This window comes from Leptidea sinapis, chromosome 1 (genome assembly GCF_905404315.1).
Source record: "Leptidea sinapis chromosome 1, ilLepSina1.1, whole genome shotgun sequence".
Taxonomy (NCBI): Eukaryota; Metazoa; Arthropoda; class Insecta; order Lepidoptera; family Pieridae; genus Leptidea; species Leptidea sinapis.
In genome coordinates, this window is record NC_066265.1 from 28,422,295 (window position 1) to 28,443,737 (window position 21,443).

General features: G+C 37.4%; 1 protein-coding gene across 1 annotated transcript in view; it reads right to left on the minus strand.

Annotated features, from left to right (window-relative positions):
* LOC126965582 (disintegrin and metalloproteinase domain-containing protein 33) overlaps positions 1 to 21,443 on the minus strand; it is a 358,284-nt gene that overhangs the window by 14,963 nt on the left and 321,878 nt on the right. Inside the window, exons 11-16 of the mRNA XM_050809220.1 lie at positions 13,323 to 13,471; positions 12,600 to 12,784; positions 10,679 to 10,846; positions 8,703 to 9,007; positions 7,747 to 7,866; positions 7,059 to 7,236 (exon numbers count right to left, since the gene is read on the minus strand). Of these exons, the coding sequence (XP_050665177.1) occupies positions 7,059 to 7,236; positions 7,747 to 7,866; positions 8,703 to 9,007; positions 10,679 to 10,846; positions 12,600 to 12,784; positions 13,323 to 13,471 (1,105 nt within the window). The remainder of the gene's footprint in view (positions 1 to 7,058; positions 7,237 to 7,746; positions 7,867 to 8,702; positions 9,008 to 10,678; positions 10,847 to 12,599; positions 12,785 to 13,322; positions 13,472 to 21,443) is intronic.

A 21,443-nucleotide genomic window follows, 5' to 3' on the forward strand; every position in this document is an offset into this window, starting at 1 on the left:
TTGACCGACTTGACCGACTTGACCGTTCCTCTTTCTTATATATATATATATATATAAGAAAGAGGAACGGTCCAAGGATAGACCCTTGTGGTACCCCCATACTGAAAGGAGTCACAGCAGATTTCTTGCCAATCCTCATGTCAATCTTTACATATGAAATCAGAAGATTGAGCGCAGTTCTTTTGTTAACTAGCTAACTTTGAAGCAGTGACTTATAAAAGTTATTGCGAATAAATTATGTCGAACATGAGGAGAGTAACAAATTCAATACAAAAGCAAAATACCGTTGAGATGTAAATCCATTATAAGTTTACAGAAGTTGTCACCTGTTTACGTGTGACGACACACGCGCGGTGGCTGGCGGTGGGCGGCGGGACGTTCCAAACGTACAATCAAACTTCACGGAAAGTTGTTAACTCACAAATCTACGCTCACATCAAAAGGAAAAAGCATTTGTGTATTTCAAAATCTGTTTTGTATTAGACAAATTATTACACAAATTAATAATATGACGCGTATTTATTTATTTTCATTAAAATGCATTTTGTAAAGTTTATTTAAAATCTACAGTTTGTGCATAAACTGTGAAACCTAATACTAGAATTTTATCAAATTAGTCACACTTTACTTACACTAGATTTCAGCAATCAATCATATCACCTAAAATGCCGAGGCATACAATGAAGATACAAAGCATACTAAATATGCAGGTCTTTTTTTATTATTCTGATTGAAGAGCTGGATATACTATTAAGAAGCTTTTAAAGTTGTGGCGTGTTTAACCATATAAGAATTCTTTTTTCGGATTCAATAATGTAATGGTCCACCAACCATACAAAGTAATCACAACGATAAATGATGTGACTCTCAGGATCCAGCGTACCCCTAGAAGTCCCTCGAAAATCGTACATGTCGATCGGGTGGCTAGGTATTACGGAAGGAACGATGATCGGGATGAACATGTCTTGAAGTTTGGCATCTCTCGTCGAAGCGTTGCTACGCGACATGAAGTTTGACAAATCTCATCATGTACGTCGAAGCGTTGCTAAGCGACACTGCCATAACGATTGGAGTCAATTGAATATGGGTTGAGATATATGAACTAAATTGTCAACGCCATCTTGAAGCAGTGTTCAGTGAACATCACTGTACACTGTCGCAAGTTCCACAATTAGGAAGTTAGCGCACTTTACACGGATAGCTGACTCCTGGATGAGCCTAACAATAGACAAGCTTTCCCACAAACTAGTTCGCAGTTACTCTTAAACTTGATACTAATTTATAGAACGTCGAAACATGCTGCTTGTGGCTAGCCTCTGGAGGCTACTTTAGCTGTGACGGTAGCTTCATGATTTATGTCTGCTGGTAAACCTTTAAGAAAATTACTTATAACTATACTTACACTTATATATATTGGAAAAGAATTTTCGTCTGATGGTGCTATTCTCTAAGTCTGTTGGATTTTATTAATTACTTTTGTATAAGTTAGACTTTTATTGGATTTTTTGAAGTAAGCTGGAACAAAAAAGTACTCTCAAACAAAATAATTTTATGTCAGTGTTAGAATTCGACTTAGCAGTTGAAATGAGGATTGAATATATACTAGCTGAAAGTACTAAGCAATTCCAAGGAAGTATAAACCGACTATGTAAGAACTGTTAGAAGATTGTTAATTATAAAAATGTATTAAATGTATTAAAATTGTCAGGGACCCAGTGCTCTGTGGACGGCTGGATCACTTGGCGTTGCGTAGAGATGTCGCTTCATTCATCGCTTCCATAGTATTATGTCCTATGCTATATTGCTATGGGGCAACGCTGCCGATATTAATACAATATTTGTGCTGCAGAAGAGGGCTATTCGCGCTATTTATAACCTAGGTCCTAGAGAATCATTGAGAGCAAAATTCAAAGAAATTAACATCTTGACTGTTGCTTCTCAATATATTCTTGATAATGTAATGTATGTTCATAGGCACATAAGTGAATTTGCCAGAAACTGTCATAACCATAATGTTAACACCAGGAACAGACATAAACTGATGATGCCTACTACTCGGCTAAGTCATGTTAGTAAGTCTTTTGTGGGGCGATGTATAATAAAGCATATGCTTTTACAACAAGATCCCAGAAAATGTTGAAAACAAAGGTGTTACGTTATTCAAAAGAATCGTTAAAAAACGTTTGTGTGGTAAAGGTTACTATAACATAAATGACTTCCTTAATGATACCACAGATTGGGAATGGAGCGACCGCCCTCAGGCTATTAAATAATAAGTTTAATTGTACAATGTTACTTTGTAAATGTTACTTTAATTGTAAAACATATTTTTGATGAAAAAAAAAAAGCCCGCTGAGTTTGTTGCGCCCATTCTTCTCAGGCCTGAGGCATTCACTTTGGAATGGGTGGTAGTTTTTTTGACTTTCAATAAGTGATTTCACATCCTATTTTGAATAAAAATATTTGAATTTGAATTGTGTGTCTTCTACCGCATTTTTCGCGGGGAGTGTTCCGAAGAGCTGTTCAACCTGATTCCTGCCGCCGAATTCCACCTTCGTACGACACGCCACAAATTAGGATATCATCCCCACCATCTGGATATGTGGCGGTCCTCCACAGTGCGGTTTTCAAGGAGCTTTCTTCCACGTACTACAAAGCTGTGGAATGAGCTTCCTTGTGCGGTGTTTCCGGGACGATATGACATGGGTACCTTCAAAAAAAGCGCGTACACCTTCCTTAAAGGCCGGCAACGCTCTTGTGATTTCTCTGGTGTTGCAAGAGAACGTGGGCGGTTGTGATCACTTAACACCAGGTGACCCGTATGCGCGTTTGTCCTCCTATTCCATAAAAAAAAAAACCAATGACTACGTATAGAACGTCATTGGAAGAAACGCATTTGTTGAAGTGTGTGTATAAGCAGCAATGGATCCATACGCTCAAAATATTCAAATTAAAATATTTTTATTCAAAATAGGATTCAATATCACTTATTGAACATGAAAAATTACCACCCATTCAAAATAGAGTACCTCACACCTGAGAAGAACAGGCGCAAGAAACTCAGCGGGCTTCTATTTTTTATAATAATATGGATTACAATGTAATATGGTACTATAAATATTTATAATTAAAGAGCTTCAGGGTGTCCGCTCCATTCCCTGTCTGTGGTATTCTTAATAAAATCATAGTTGTTTCCTTTCGCACACAAACGGTTTTCAACAAATCTCTTAAATTTCGTATTTGTTTTGTACATTTTCTGGGATCATATTGTAAGAAAATATATATATATATATATATTATATATAAACATTGCCCAATAAAAGACTCTTATTAACTGTTCTTAACTGAGTAGTAGGCATAACAAGTTTATGTTTGTTCCTCATGTTAACATTATGATTGTCACAGTTTCTAGCAAATTCCTTTATGTCCTTATGAACATAATTATCAAGAATATGTTGGGATGCAACAGTCAAAATATTTATTTCATTAAATTTTTCTCACGAATTCTATGTTACCTGGACCTAGGTTATAAAATAAATAGCGCGAATAGCCCTCGTCTGCAGCACAAAGATGGTATTAATATTGGACATAACAATGTACCATGGGACATAATACTATGAAAATAACTAAAGTTAACTAGTCGCGTCGTATCCATGTCAGTTAACTGTCTAATTTTTTAACCGACTTCAAAAAAGGAGGAGATTCTCAATTCGTCGGCATTTTTTTTATGTTTGTTACCTCAAAACTTTAGACTGGGTGAACCAATTTTAATAATCTTTTTTTTATTTGAAAGCTGGTGCTTCCCGTGTGGTCCCATTGTAATTAGGTCCAGAGTTGACAATGGCATCCATGAGAAAACCATAAAAGTCTTAAATTTGCTATACATACATATAGCAAAGTGGATGGTAAATTTACGAATAACACAATAAACCGATTTCGATGATTCTTTTTTTATTGGAAAGGATATACTTCAAAAATAGTTTGGTGAGAGTTTGGTTAGGTTTTGAATACGGAATCTATAGCAAAATAACGGAACTCTTCAATTAAGCGCTTATGTTCATTGCTGCATTGAAAAATTTAGTATATCTACACATATTTAGACAAATTGTTGGTTAGTGTACTTCAAATTCACTAAAAATAAAAAAATAATAAAAAAAATAACAAAAAAACAACCGACTTCAAAAACACTATTCCAAAACAATAGATATAATATGCACTAAAAAGTATAAAAATAATTGCGTATTTTTATACAATCTAATTAATAAATCTAATTCTAGTTACGATTATTGTAATTTTTGGAGTTGGTGTCATCTAAGATAGGTTTGTAAGTACATACATAGTTATAGGTGAGATGTGCTTGTGTCGTTAGGCGAGAGCGGCGGAAGGACTCCGATTCCAAAAATAACAATAATCGTAACTAGAATTAGATTTATTAATTAGATTGTATAAAAACACGCAATTGTTAGTATACTTTTTAGTGCATATTATATCTATTGTTTTGGAATAGTGTTTTTGAAGTCGGTAGTTCTTTTGTTAATTTTTTTTAATATTATTATATATTTAAATTTAAGAGGACGCAAAAGTGAATATTAGTACTTAATAACAAAATCAAAACATCGTTCTCTGATCTTCAGATTAGACAACACCTACAAAATGCGAAAGTATTAAAATATTACTTTGTGGAAATGCTAAAATATAAAATGCCATTCGAGTCTGAAAGAACAAGGCAGGCGTTATAGCAAGACAGTGGAGCAAATCTCGTATATTCCCATTAAATAGTAGCTGTATGATATGGACCGATAAACCTTACATCAAATGTGTACAAGGTCATTGCAAAAGTAACTTTAAAATAAGTATTAAGTGTATTAGATGAAAATTTATTAACAGAACAGGCGAGGTTGAGAAAGAACTACAGCACGATTTACTACATTCATATAAACCTTTACCAGTGGTAGGCGCCTATCTCTGCCGTGAAGCAGTAATGCAAAAGCATTAACTGTATTTCGGTCTGAAGAGCGCCGTAGCTAGTAAAATAACTGGTGAAATGAGACTTAACATCTTATATCTCAAGGTGACGAGCGCAATTGTAGTGCCACTCACACTTTTTGGGTTCTTCAAGAATGCTGAGCGGCACTGAATGCAATGCGTATCAATTACCATCAGCTGACAGTCCTGCTCGTCTCGTCCCTTACTGTCATAAAAAAAAACAGTCTAAGAAAGTTGAGGTGTGCTGGTGTAGTGTTATGTTGGAATAGTAGTGCTTTAGTGTGATAAAATACTCCAGATCAATTTACCTAATACAGCTGTCTCAATTTGTTAATTCATTGCGAGCTGCTAATTATTTTGAGATACGGCCGGCACGGTAATAACAACTACTACAGCGTGTGGGCCAAGCGACATGTGAAAAGTGTTCAAGCAGTGATGTTCAAATAGTTGTGAGCACATGAAACCGTAACATTAATGTAAGATGTTTTATTATTTATCTACACACATGCTTTCAATCCTCTATTAAATATTATAAAACAGTTAGCTTATTGCCAACATTAAAACACCCAATGTCCTAATAACCATTACATCATCCAAACGAGTGTTGTAATGTAATTCAGTACAACATTATATCTTCCGTTTTCATTACAACACTCCTTTGGATGATATTATGGTTACTAGGACTGGCTTTTAATGTTAGCAGTAAGCTAACTGTTTCAGAATCTTTACAGAGGATTCATATTATGGGTGTAGATAAAGTCTTGTATGCAACTGTTGATAATTAGGTATTAAAATACTCATGTGATACTAATATCACACCCACATTCGTGTTTTATTACACCTTATTACAACACCAGTTGCATAAATAACTATTAATACGGTAACATCAATGTGCACAGTATCAACAGTATCAAGTTAACTAATCCAATTTCCTATAGATGCATTTTCCTAATAACTCCGTTACGGTTATGTTCGTGACGTGTGCTTCAGATATGTTCTAGTGAGTTCTGAGTGTCATATTCATCGTTGTCTTTTGATGGTCACACATATAGGTATTTCTTCCCCATATTTCACGAAACTATTAGACTAGATCCGCTCTCACATGTAACTTGATCTAGAGCCAGTATAGTTAACGCTTAGCGAGTTATAGTTAACGACGCCCGGACCAAATTTGTGTGGCGAGATTCAATTTTATTGAATTACAGCGACCAGCGCCCAGTTATTGTGGACTTCTGTCCAACTCCAATATTGTGCATCGCAGGTGAACTAACAATTAATTATAGTCGACTCAAATTTAATTAATTTGGGGATAGGGCAGTAAGGTTCATGTTCAACGAAAACTTATTGTCAACAACACAACTTTAATTGTCATTTGACTAAGTTCTGCCCTTTTATTGGAAACTATTTATGTGTACTATTTAGAAAAGATGATGACGAAGGAATTTAAAGTTTCTCTTAATTTGAAAAATTAATGTTAAGAGGTAATAACTGCATATCGTATATTTTGCCTCTTGATCGTGAAATAAATCTTTGTGCAATCCATCTTTATTAAAATATTACCAGTTAGTAAGTATGTTACCAGTATGAGGCTCCTTTGCACAGGATGCTGGCTAGATTATGGGTACCACAACGGCGCCTATACCTGCCGTGAAGCAGTAACGTGTAAGCATTAAGGAAGACCAGAAGACCAGCGCTGATCATATCACCTGTGGGTATGATCAGTATTATGCTGAGGTGAACTCCAATTCTGCATGTTGATGTAAATTAATAAATAAGTTTACTTGTATTCTAGGTTTAAGTTGCAGAATAAATGATTTTTCTTTCTTCTTTCTTTCATTATAGTATTTCGGTCTGAAGGGCGCCCTAACTAGTGAAATTCCTGGACAAATGAGACTTAACATTTTAGTCTCAAGGTGACGGGCACAATTGCAGTGACACTCAGAATGTTTGAGTTTTGCAAAAATCCTGTGCAAAAAGCGACAGTGCATTATTATGGACAGGGTGTATCAATTACCATCAGCTGAATGTCCTGCTCGTCTCGTCCTTATTGTCATAAAAAAAAAGACGCTCACCCCTCTGGCCGAGCACTCGTGGTTGTTGTGGTCGGTGGGGCACTTGGTGTGGTCGATGAAGGGGTAGATGGAGGTGCAGCTCTGGTTGACGCACACGAGGTTGTCGCCGCAGGGCGTGCCGTCCCGCACCAGTCCCATCGCGTCCACCTCCGGGTGGCCGGGCAGGCCCGTCGTGGCTCTGCAACCGACAGACACGTGCACTCGGAACATACCCATAGTCACAACCTGAAGCGGTCGCACTCAGGACACACGCCGCACATTTGAAAACGTGCAGTTCGATGGAGCACTTTTATTTACTTTTATGCATAGTATAATAAGAGCACAATAGGGCACACTGCATGCCTCACATAGAGATTTGATCACCACCGCCCATGCACTCGTGAGAGAAAATAATTGCTTAAATCACCCATAATGTTAGGGTACCGCGCGAGTGAGGGCGTACACAGGTGGCGCCGCCAGTAATACTTGGACTCTCAATCAGTTCAGCTGCTGAGTAACTTGATGAGTAAAAAAAAAAATAAGTTCAGTAAGCGTGGCTCATCTGGCTTCGCTCTTTTTTTTTCTGATGCCGTCTGGCAGCTCGGGCCACGCGGTTAGTAATAGTAGTACCCACAAGCCTTTCACCCTGGCACCATGCAATTCATACACCTGGTGATGCGTGCTGCTGTGTCAATATATTTGTACTCACTTGCAGTCGTACTCGTTGCCCTTGATGGTGATGACGGTGCGCGTGTAGTACTCATCCATGCCCGGCACGATCGGGTACCGGTTTCCGAGCTGGCACTGCAGCGAACCGCACCGGACGTTCCTGTCATACACCGAACACAACTCTTACAAACTACTTCTAAGCTATATAGAGAGCTATCACTCGTCAGGACTGGCCAAGTTAAGTTTTTAATTCAATTGTTTTGAGTTTTCTTTAGTGTTAATTCCGCTTATATTTGTCTTTAAACACTTTGACACGTGTTTCGCCTCTACACGAGACATCCTGAGTAGACGTTGACTCGCCAAACTGTGGCACGAGGCTGAATTAATTGAGCCGGAAACCGCTCTTTCATAGTCGTAGTACGTAGCAGTGGTGAAGAGACCAAATTTTTTTGTTCATTCAACAATTTAAACATGTTATTTTTGTGTTTTATGATTATTAATGGTTCCAGCACATTCAAGCGAAATCCTTTTTCACGTGTATGTATTAAAAGTAAAATGTATGTATAAAAATATTAAAATTATTATTGTTTCGGTGTAAGTGAATACAGATAAAATTTACCGGCTACCCCGGGGCAGTGACTCTTTTATGTTCAACGATAAAACAATCTATCACGCCCTCCCGGTATTCGCCATTCCACCCACAAATGAACATTATTCCAAATGTATAATGAGAGACCCGAGCGATATTCGCATAATGCAAATGGCAAATGCCAGATGAATAGGCAATGTTAATGCAATTTGGCAATAATGGAGTTTTGATAAGATAATTAGTGTACGACTGACGGCGCGCTCGATAATGGACACGAAGTATACGCGCGGAGCGTGGTCATTTCACCCAACGTAACTTTTAACATTCAATTGATGATGTATACTATTGTTAAAGCGCTGTACGTAGAAGATATTTGGCAAGGGTAGTGTGATCAGTAGGAGACTTACTCTGCTTCACACTTGACGTATTGGCCCCCACTGTCCTTGCCGCAGTGCCCCGTCACCGCACCTTTGGAGTTGAACTGTTCGAAGCATTGTTTGTCGGCGCCGATGGTGCCGGGCCCCCAGATCTTCTCGCACTGCAGCGAGAGCGTGGGGCACTGGCCCGCGAAGCAGTAGCCCTTCCCGGACTCGCACGGGACGCCGTTCTTCCTGTAGGAGTCGACGGGGCAGGCACCTGACAGGCCGGTGCACGTCTCCTCCACGTCGCACTCGTTGGTGGCGTCGCGGCAGACCACGCCGCGGGGCTTCAGCTATATTATACGAGTGAGTTGTACTTATGAGGACCTCATGTCACTTTGATTGGGGCTTACAGTAATTAATTGTCTGTGTAATGAATTTAACAACAGAGAACGAATGATCTAGAACTGATTATGAACGCTTATGTACCTTACTTGTGTTCGAATTATTATTTGGAAACAAAACATTGTAATAACAGATCTAACAATTGAAAACATTTTGTATATATGAGTATTATATGAAAAACTACTAGCAATATAAAATATTCATAACTAAAAAATATCAGCATTTAGAATATTGTAACCTTAAGTTACAAAGGATGTTTTATTTATTTATTTATTTATTTATTTATTTATTTATTTATTTATTTATTTATTTATTTATTTATTTATTTATTTATTTATTTATTTATTTATTTATTTATTTATTTATTTATTTATTTATTTATTTATTTATTTATTTATTTATTTATTTATTTATTTATTTATTTATTTATTTATTTATTTATTTATTTATTTATTTATTTATTTATTTATTTATTTATTTATTTATTTATTTATTTATTTATTTATTTATTTATTTATTTATTTATTAAGGAAACAAACAGATACATCACTATAGCACAAATAAAGTTAAATAAATATACAAATTACAATATTGGATATATCCTAGAACAACTATCAACACGGCAATCCTAGAACTTTTCTTTATGTAAGAGAGGATAAACGAGCGTAACAGTCACCTGGTGTTAAGTGATCACCGCTGCACACATTCTCTTGCAATACCAGAGGAATCACAAGAGCGTTACCGGCCCTTTAGAAAATTGTACGCACTTTTTTTAAGGTACCCATGTCGTATTGTCCTGGAAACACCGCACAAGGACAGCTAGGTCCTACGTGTAAGAAAGTTCCTTGAAACGGCACTTTGGAGGAGCGCCATACATACAGATGGTGTGTATGATATCCTAATTTGTGGCGTGTCGTGCGAAGGTGGAATTCCGCGGTAGGAATCAGTCGAAGCAGCTCTTCGGAAAAATATCCGTGATAAATGCAGTAGTAGAGACATATCATTGTGTCTCTTCTACTGCAGCGACGTCTCTACGCAACGCCAAGTGTTGACAAGCCGTTGACAGAGCACTGGGTTGTCAAAGTTAAATATTTATTTAATTAAAATTAAAAGAATGTATTCTATATAATGAATATACTCGTATATGTGACATAATCGAGTTACATAAAATGATTATCATGGTAATATGTATAAATGTTATAATAGTAGGTAAAACAGTTTGCTGACCTTACCACCACTGGAACAAGTTTAGTACACAAGGTCATCTCCATTAAAAGTCATACCTCGTAACTATTGTGAATCTTTACTAATACAGTTCTTAAGATTCATTATAGTCGTACAAGTAAGAATTTACACCTTTATGATACTGAAAGGTCTGACAGCTTCATATTATCTAAACAATCACAAAGTTTGGCCACATTATGATAATATTAAAGCAATAACTGCTGTACAACACTATGTAAGGGGTAATTTTTTAATAATAAATGTATTTTTTTGTCAAAGAGGCACAAAAGAAATCTTCTTAATTATCTCTGAGAAAATAAATGAATGATTTTCACGGACAAGTTAAATGAAGAGTGAAAAGTGTAAGAAGGTGCAGCCAGCAGTGCAGCGTTTACCTGACATTTGTCGCAGCAGTCACCGGACGCGCACTGCGCCTCCTTGGTGAGGCGGCAGGTGAAGGGGTCACAGCATGGGTTGAGGTTCTGGCACTCGGCGATGGTGCCGCAGTCGCACTCCTCGCCGTCATCGAGGCGACCGTTGCCGCACTGCCGGTGCACCACCAGCTGAGGATACGGACCCACACTGACTTAGTGTGTCACTCATTGGGGTTAGTACAAACTGTGGCAGCTTAGACATCTATAACGTTTATTATGAAGTTAGCTAATCTAAGGACGATTCTCATGCCGATCCAGCCAACTACTGCAGAATAAATTCGAACGTGCTGGTACATCTTGCTCAAACCTCACGACTGTCGATGTCTCAACTCAACAAATTCTAGATTATTTATTACGATTCATGCTTTAGCGAAATGACATGCACTATATTATTCAAATGAACAGCACACCAATAGACGTGGAAGCTATAGCAGCACTGTCTAACGTCCCATTAAAACCAATCAATGTGGGGCTCACATCAGGGATTTTGTGACGCTAAGCTTTTCGCTAATGAGGTAATTACAAAGCAAATTTAACTGTGCGAGTCGGAGCTCTTATACCTTCTACTAATGAGGCTTCATCAAAGATTAATATCATTAAATTTTAACTAGTATTCACAAAGCTAAGCTCTTTTGTTCTAAAAGTGGGCTCGTCACTTGGAATCGTTTCCCGGCCCTCATCTCAATTAAAATTTTAAGATGAAATGTTCACGTTTGTTCATTTCACTAACAATTTTTTTTTTAATTGTTTGTCAGTAATGTTATCAAAACTATATTCCATTTATGATACAATTTGTTGTACTCCTTAAGAAGAAAATAGTTTCATTTGAGAAAAAACTTAAATATCATACATAAGATTTCAGAGAACTAACTATAAGCTTCCAAATTGTATTGTCAAATTGACATTTGGATAAAAAATAAATAGGACTAGGAGGTTAAAAAACTGTTTATCTAAATACAAACGTTAATACCTCAGGAAGCTTTAAAAGAAAAGAAGAAGAAAACAATTTAATACTTAAAAATAAACACATCTAAAATTGCATTAACATTTACAACAAACAGAGAAATTTAAGCGGAAAAAAAGAAGGAAAAACAGCAGAATTCCATTTACATTTGAACTATATCAGAAAGTAGATAAAAATAATATCACTGGCACAGAATTCTAGTTTGGAGTTCAAGTAGCGAGCACAATAGACGAAGCAAATAAAACTCAGCCACAATCATCACCCGATAAATATGTAAAAGTTGAGAATCGAAGCGGGTCGCTATGGCTCGCATTATCATCCTGCACGATGTAAATTTATTCCAATAAACTTCGGGGCGACGCGGACGCTCCTGTTATTATAATATATTCGCAAACGAAGAGATAATTCTGAACGCGGCCAGTCGACATTACCATAACTTTTATTAAAGGAGCCTTGTTCTAAGAGACTGCTGACAAACAATGCGGCCGTACAAATTAATCAGTACTTTCTGTGAAATTTTGCATCGGAATTAACCGTCGTCGGAGTGCGAATGACGTCGTAATAGTTGAAAAGTTTGCTGTAAAACTTGATGAATTCTGAATGAAATTAGCTCACTCGACTCAAGGTAAATTAATTGTTAGTGAGTTTGATTTACTTTGAAGTAGGCAAACTGAATCATGACAATTCATTGTATAATGACAAAGTCTTGTTTGTATTTAAATTAAGAATTCCATTTAGTAAAATTTGCTATTCCAGTATTTATATGAATCTTGAAAAATATTTCTTAAAATGCTTTGAATCATTGTTCATCACAGTCATTAAAGAAATATCAAATGGAATATTACCGAAACGTTAATATTGCTGATCTTTCAAAGGATTTCGTATAATATTTCCGAAAAGCTTTTTAAGTCAAGTTACCTCATTGGGCTTGTTGAGCAAACAGAGTCCCTGTCCAATCCTGAGCTCGTTGATGTAGTCGTTCTTGGAGCAGTCGGAGAACTTGTAAGGCTGCACGTTCTCCAGCCCCACGATGGACTGTGACATGATGCAGCCGTGCCAATCGCGGCAGAAGCACTGCTCTCTGCCGTCATCGTGCCCCATGCCTGATCGTTACACAACAATATTTAACATACCCACACTACTATAAAAATACCTTCTTGATAATTCAACAAACAACTTATGTTTTTCAAATATCTGACACTACTACTTTACATTTTTACTGTTACAATTACAAACTGCAAAATTTTACATTAAATAACATAATAGCATGAGAAACTCCATTATTAGTTAAAGCCTGGTAATGTTCATAACACCATGTAGGTAACCTAACCGTTTTTGTTCTTACGGAAACCGCCATTAGACACATACGTTCTACAATTTCTTTTTGACACTCTACGGCTATTATCAAGCGTTTTATATCAGGTAATGAAACGTTTTCAGTTTTTAGGAAAATAAATGTTAAAAGACAAAGAATAGAAAGAATGACTATAAAGTCAATATTACGAATAATCATGAAGTTAATGGGTAACTTGACTTCCAACAATTGGGCCTTGCCGGAAAAAGCCTTTATATGCGTAATAGATTTAACATTGAACAACAGTTGAAGTAGTGGTGAAGAGTGAGGACTGTACGAGGACTCACCGATGTTGTGGCCGATCATGTGGGCCATGGTGGCAGCCAGGATGTGTGGCTCGTACGTGTTGTAGTCCACGGAGATGCCCACGGACTTGGGCGTGCACATGGTGTCCGGCACCGATATCCCGGACTCGCCGCCAGGGAACGGCATCCCACTGGAAAGACAGTAAGATCCTTAATAGAATGATATATTATTTAATAAATTATATAATTTGATCCTTGCTAAGACAGCCAGTTAATGATTTTGAGTTTTTTGTTGAATGTAAATACATACTAACGTAGATAAAAGTTTGTATATAATATATTAGTTTGAGGCAAAATTATTCGCATTTTATATGCAAACTCAAGACTTTTGTTTAAGTATATTTACATTTAATTACAATATGTATATGTGCTATTTTGTTCGATGACTTTTAGCCATCTTGAAGGTAGAGACGTGATCCCGTTGCTGTAGAAATTTTGGGACTTCTAGAGCAAGAAACGCCAAAGTCAGTAAACGATTTGGCCACGAGCTCTTTTGAACGTTGTTGTCGTACATCATGCACTTGTCATTACCAGTTATTATAGAATCGCACATGAGAACACAGTTCCTTAGGTTTGTATAATATCATGCTATGTTTTTTCGAATTGACTATTTCTCCAACCTATAACATAATATATCAATATACGAAAGTGAATTATATAAAAACAGTCATTATACATTTAATCTGCGAGTCAGCTATCACCCGATGTTTCATATGGAATTCCAGGAATTCTAGTTACAAAAGTATTCAGAACTCCTCGCGCTAACTTTTATATTTCACGACTTACATTAACGTACAGGTGAATGTACAAGATAAAACTATTTCGCTAACGCTAAAGTAAACCTCATTGAAATGAATGCTACACGAAAATCCCTGCTCCGAGGAGGCAGGAATGTGTCAGATAGAGCGCGACAAACAACTGTGTTTCATCATTGTTGCGATCGCCACCAGGCTATTCGATCAGTGGATAAATTTTATAGTAATAGAATTTTATTTTTAAAAAAGATTGACTAAGATTCTTACGCTTGTTCTTCTCAGGTCTAAGGCTTTGTATTCGAATGGGTGGTCCTAGACCTTGACCATAAATTAATCAATTATTAATCTCATGCTAAATGTATGCAAGTGCTTAGTATCAAAATTCTTTATACTTTCTCGTTTGATTTTTAGAAAGTTAATGATGTCATTTTACTGACTCGTTACTACTACTTTCGATATCAGTTCAAAGTTTTTTGATATCTGTAATAGTTACAGAATTCACACTTAACGATTACATCCACTTTAGGTGAAAGATGTCACTGAAGCACTTACAAAATGTTTAATATCTTCCTATCCAAATGTTTCTAGATTTCTTGAGTGAGTTAATGCCGCTCTGGCACGAGACTGGCGAGTCAACAATCATCCTGAGGATGACTCGTGTAGAGTCGAAACAAGTGTCGAATTGTTTTACGACGAATATTGGCGAAATATATTATTCTATAATGCACAAAGATTAACTAAGACGCTCCGTCTAGATCTCCTGTAGGTGTTATTGCTCTCACCATTTCACTCGCAACAGTAAATAGCTGCTTAGCACAGCTGAATATTCGGCCACTCACTGTAAGTCGGGCTGCAAACTTTGCAACTTGTCGAATATACGAGGGGAGGTCAAAAAGTTCGCGGAATGACTGGGAAAAAAGATGAAATGATACATTATGTTATTTTTCCTTTTCAATATATTCCCCCTTAACACGAATACATTTTTGGGATCTGGCATATAACTTATTAATACCGTCGAAAAAATAGGTTTTGTCTTGGGCGTCAAAATACGCCGAAATCGCCGACTTGACTTCATCATCGTCTCTAAATTTTTTTCCACGCAGCTCTTTCTTCATCTTTGGGAATAAATAAAAATCGCTAGGGGCCAGGTCTGGACTGTAGGGTGGATGGCGTAGTTGTTCAAAACCGCATCGATGAATGGCAGCCGTCGCAACATGACTCGTGTGAACGGGCGCGTTGTCGTGCAAAAGGAGTACACCTTTTGTCAGTTTTCCTCTTCTTTTTTCTTTAATAGCTTCTTTTAATCGGTCCAATAGGGAAGCGTAGTACTCTCCCGTTATAGAAACACCACGTTCTTTATAATCGATCAAAAGAATACCTTCAGTATCCCAAAAAATAGTCGCCATGATCTTTCCGGCCGATTGCGACACTTTAAATTTTTTTGGGGGTGGTGTGCCTTTTTTGTGCCACTGCATCGACTCCTGCTTTGACTCAGGCTCATAGTGGTGAACCCAAGTTTCATCACCGGTTACAATTCGGGCCATAATTTCTTCCCTAACTTCTCCACAGCGGTCCAAATACTCGCGGGAACAGTTGACGCGCTCACGTTTTTGCAGCGGCGTGAGCATTCTCGGGACCCACCTTGAACACACTTTACTCATGCCAAGATGTTGATGAAGAATATTTAAAATTGTGGTTTCTGATACTCCAACTGATGCTGCAAGTTGTTTCTTCTTCAACCTTCCGTCTTCCAATACAAGTTTTTCAACTTTTTCAATGATTTCCGGCGTAGTGGCCTCAATGGGCCGTCCAGGTCGAGGATCATCTTCAATTGACTCCCTTCCTTGCTTGAAAAGGCCGTGCCATTTGTAAATCATGGTTTTACCAGGAGCAGAGTCTCCGTAAACAGCTAACATCTCTTGCAAAATAGTTTGAGGCGTTTTTCCTTGTTTGGTGAGGAACTTTACGACGGCGCGATGTTCAATTTTCTCCATAGTGGCTAGTTTGTTCCCGATTTACTTGTTCACTCGTTTGTAACTCGAAAGCTAATGACCCAATTAGGCTAGAAATTGGCATATATAGTAATTATGAGTTACTCAAGTAGCGGCTACCTGGAGGAGCGACCTCACCCCCGCCAACCCCGCCATTCCGCGAACTTTTTGACCGCCCCTCGTACAACACAATTGCTCGGGGAAGTTGGTGCTGCAACTGTGAGTGTTTTATTAATGTTTTGTTGATGTACAGCAGCCGGGCCGCGGGAAACTGTCGCGGGGTTCATATTGTGTACTTTTACGGCCGTTCCCAATATTCTCTAAAAATACACTGGCCTTCAAAAGTAAGTATCACACTTTTAAAATTGGGATAACGTTTTAAGTTCACAAGATATACTTTCGAAATAAAAAGGACTCCACAGAGAATTTTTAAGATTTGGCTGAAAAAAAAACTTCAAAAACAAAACCATTCCTTTTTCAAAGTGGACGTTTCCGAATTACGATTTTACCATTCACATTTTTCTTTCTGTTTAAAATTTTTTTCAAGATCGATGGGTCTTGTTTTAAAAATTTATGCTAAAAAGCACATAACATTTATTTATCATGCCTCTTTCAGTTGAAGAATGTGCTAGGATCATGGCTTTTCTGGAACTAGGCATCAGTATGCGTCGCACTGCAAGAATGGTGGTTGTGACGGTACGAACAGTTCAGAAGGTAAGGCGAAGGTACGAAGAGACTGGACACCATCTGAGGAGACCTTGTAATGGCGGACCCAGGTGTACCAGTGCCCGAGAAGATCGTTAAATTATTTCCACTGTGTTAAGAAATCGCCACCAAAATGCAGTTGAAGTCCAGCAACAGCTACTTCAGAACCGGAGGGACTACATTAGTGACAGTACAGTGAGAAGAAGACTTGCTGAAGCAAATTTGAAACCCCGAAGACCAGTGAGTGGCCCAAAACTCGAGAGACAGCATCGAGTAGCGAGACTGCGATACGCCCGTGAACACATGGTCAAGAATTTTGTTTGCAGATGAGTCTCGATTCTCCCTTTACACTTCTGATGGAAGGCGAAGTGTTTACAGGCGACCTGGTGAGCGATACCTTCAAGCCTGCATCTCAGAAAGAGTCCAATACGGTGGAGGCAGTGTACATGTATGCGCTGGCATATCTTCAGAAGGTCGCACAGAGCTAGTAGCCATAGAAAATGGCACCCTCACTGGGCAAAGATATGCTCAAGTGATTCTCAATGAGTATGCAGGGCCGTATTTAGCAAACATGGGTGATGGATCGATTACACACGGCTCATATCGTACAAGAGTATATTCAGGAGGTCGGTATCAGCGTGATGGCTTGGCCATCAAGAAGTCCTGATCTCAATCCGATTGAACACGCCTGGGATGAGCTTGGGAGGCTAGTCAGAAATCGCAGACCACCACCTACTACTCTCAGGGCACTAAAGCAGGCCCTGGTAGAAGAATGGGAGAATATTCCCCAACATAGGCTCCGAAACCTAGTGTTCAGTATGCCAAACCGGCTCGAAGCTGTAATCAGAGCTCGAGGAGGCAATACCAGTTATTAAAAATTAAATAACATGTAATACATTTTAGTTGAATTTTTTTACACTAAACTAAAAATGTCTATTTTCATTGTTTTATCTTTTTTAAGTTAAAAATGTTACTAATGTATAATTTTAGTTTCTTAGAATTAAAGCCTATAAAATTTGCAACAAAACGTTTTTAATCTTAAATCTCTACCTTCTATAGTTAAGAAAAAAAAAAAATGAAAAGGGTGATACTTACTTTTGCAGGCCAGTTTAGTAACTATCATTGACTTTTCTGTCCCAATAAACTTATCAACGGTAGTTCTCCTTATCCGTGCACACTGTCTGTCAATGGGACGACCAGCTTACCAGCGATATAAAGTTTATATGGAAATTGCAATTCACGCGTCCCAATATAAGGCGGTAAGAATGACTTGTCGGGTATAGTGAAACAGCTTCAGATTATTGACAGCTAATTACTGACAGTAGAAGCACACATATGTCTATAACTGTGGTAGAAGGTAGTAATTTATCTCTATCTGTAGATAGTACGAGTATATTTATATTTCAAAGTGTTAATTGTTTCTTACGGTGTCACGTAAGGTTAGTTCGTGGCTGCATACTATAAGTCCTTGAGAGAGTAAATTATAAAAGTTTAACCAACCCAATTCTATTTAAATAAAACTGCGAATTATATTTTAAATAAAAAATACTTCCTCAAACAATATTTTTTGTTGTTAATTGGACATTAAGATTAAAAAAGTATAATCTAATATATAAAATTCTCGTGTCCCGGTGTTTGTTACCAAACTCCTCCAAAACGGCTGAACCGATTTGTAAGAAAGTATGTGTGCATATTGGGTAGGTCTGAGAATCGGCCAACATCTATTTTTCATACCACTAAATGATAAGGGTGGACCCACCCGTAATATATTTTTTTATTTTTTGACAATTTTTCTTTAATGTGGTTCAGCATTGAAAAATACATACAACTTCAAATTTGCGCCCTTCTACGATCTACAATACTACTATTTTTGTATCGCGAATTTATAATATTCTGTTCCATCCACAAATCCGCTATAGGGTTGCAAGATGTCAATCGAATACAACAATTGTAGTACGATAAATTTGGTAGGTCTGAGAATCGGTCGTAACCTATTTTTTATACCTTAAAAATTTTAATTATTGAATTTTTTTTATTACTTCATAATATGGTCCTTAATAAAACTTTTGCGGGGTGAGCTAGGATTTTTATAATGATTCATTAGACATTATCATGTCTGGTAACTAATCTTCTTCTTCTATATATTTAAAAATGAATTGCTGTTCGTTAGTCTTGCTAAAACTCGAGAACCGCTGGACCGATTTGGCAAATTTAGGTCTTGAATTATTTGTGGAAGTCTAGAGAAGGTTTAAAAGGTGAATAAATAGGAAAATGCTGCTAAATGAAATAAAAACAACAAATTTGTTTTTCCTTTCATGTGTCCATACATAATTTCTATGAGATTATAATGAGAGAATTTATTGACGCACGGTTTGACAGTTCTACTGTGAAACAATTTCATTACGATAGAAGGGTGCATATTTTACGAAATAATTTTTGATGTTATGATATATTATTGACAAATTCATATAAAAACATTATTTTATTTATTATATACAGAACAACGTCTGTCGGGTCAACTAGTATTACAACAAAAACACGAATTTTAAAGTGATCAAAGAGTGACTGTTTAATCGTATGAGAGCTGCAATTATATTATGGACTCTGCAATATTTTAAATAGGTACTAAGACCTCGTTTTTAAATTCCAATTTATATATTTGTTGTGCATAGCTCACGGTGACGTACCTGCGAAACCTGTGATCAGTAGGCTTGATAAGATACATAATAGCTTTAAGGGTAAATGTATACACTTTTATAATAATGTCTAAAGTCTTTTATATAAATAAATATAAATGTTTTATTTAAAAATGGCTCTGTCGTAAATCCTACTTCTCCACAGCTGAATATCTAAGTGATCCGACAGCCTGGGACTAGATTATGATTAATTTATAGCAATAGCCATAACAATACAATATTGTGTATTTGATTAAAAAGAGCGCAAGAAAAATCCTGGGAGAGTTTCTTGTGCCAATTATTCTCTCTCAGAGCGCTATCTGCTTCTGTGTCTAGTATATTAGAAGCTGCTTCGACTGCCGAAGACAGCAAGCGTCGCAAATATGTTGGTCTCAGTGAGTCATACATCTTTGTGCCGTTTGGTGTCGAGACACTTGGCCCGTGGGGCCCAGAGGCGCGGAGAATGTTCAAAATACTATCTTCGAGCCTCAATAAGGCTACTGGAAACACAAGCGCTGGCAACTATTTCGGTCAACGGATCAGCCTAGCTATCCAACGCGGTAATACTGCCAGTATTTTTGGTACGCTTCCACGTAATGATAGTTTTAATTTAGTTACCACGTAAATATAGTTATAAGATTTGTTTTGTTTGATTAATAAATACTCTATATATTTTAGAAATGACATCAAACGAATTCTAAAGGAATCAATTTTGAGAAAGTAAATGCCTTTTTTATTGGATTCCACTGTGGCCTAACATATCATACATAAACCAATGCACGAAATACTAAGGTAGTGTTCTGGTGGTAGATGGCATTAAAATTTACTTTCACAGGAAAAAAAATAGTACCTAAATGAATAAAAAAAATTATAGTTATATTCATAGATGTACTTGAACCATATCCGATGAAATCAATGTATATTTTGTATTTACGTCGTGGTTTCCTGTTACTACTACGGTAGTCGTGTCCGAAAAAGAGTTACATATTTCAACCAATTTGGTAGCTACATCTCCAGCAGGACACTCAGTCGCTCCTCACCACGCCACGTTCATAAAACACTCGTACAACAAGAAGTACAGAGATTGCAAGTCATCCATCACCTGCCACACGTCACTTGTAACACGTCACTCGTCACAACACAACGCAATGAATATGTAAGTGGCTCAAACCGTCACCGAGCTGTCGCGTCACTTGTTTCCTCGTTTTTTGTTACTATTGTAGGGTCGACGTAGACCTAATGTGCCACTCGTGTGTATGTGAAACAGGTTACATTAGGGTTAAGTGCTTATAAAATAAACACGATGCTATATGTTGGCCTGTTCAGAAACTGTCACAGTCATCGTCGTCACACGATGTATTTATTTTGTCACTTTGTGTAATTGTACATTGTTTCCGTTTTGTACAAAGTTCTTTCTCAAACCCAAATATTTTAAATATTTTAACGGGACAGGAGGACAAATGTGCGTAAAGGTCATCTGCTCAAGTCAAATGATCACCACCAGAGGAATAACAGCAGCGTTGTCGCTCTTTTAGGCCCGGTTTCCACCAAACCGGAGAGGAGATGCGTTTGATAACCAATAAAATTTCGTTATTTCCTCATCTCCTCACCGCTTATTTTCGGTGGAAATGGATTAAGCGGAGAGGAGAGGAAATGTCTCATTTTTCTTTTTGTATCACGAGTGAACAAGCATCATCCATGACTCGGAAACAAACATCTATATTCATCATATAAATGATTGCACCTTCCGGGATTCGAACCTGGGACCTCTAGCTTAGTAGTCAGGGTCACTAACCATTCAGCTATATAGGTCGTCAACATCTAGTTAGATAGTTCCTAATCTCCTCTCGTCTCCTCTCCTCTCCGCTCCGATGGAAACCGGACCTTAGGAAAGGTTAATTTGGAATGTCGTGTGGACCTGCTAACACGGTTTGGTTCTACGTGGCAGGAAATTGCTAGCAAATCACTTTGTAGAGG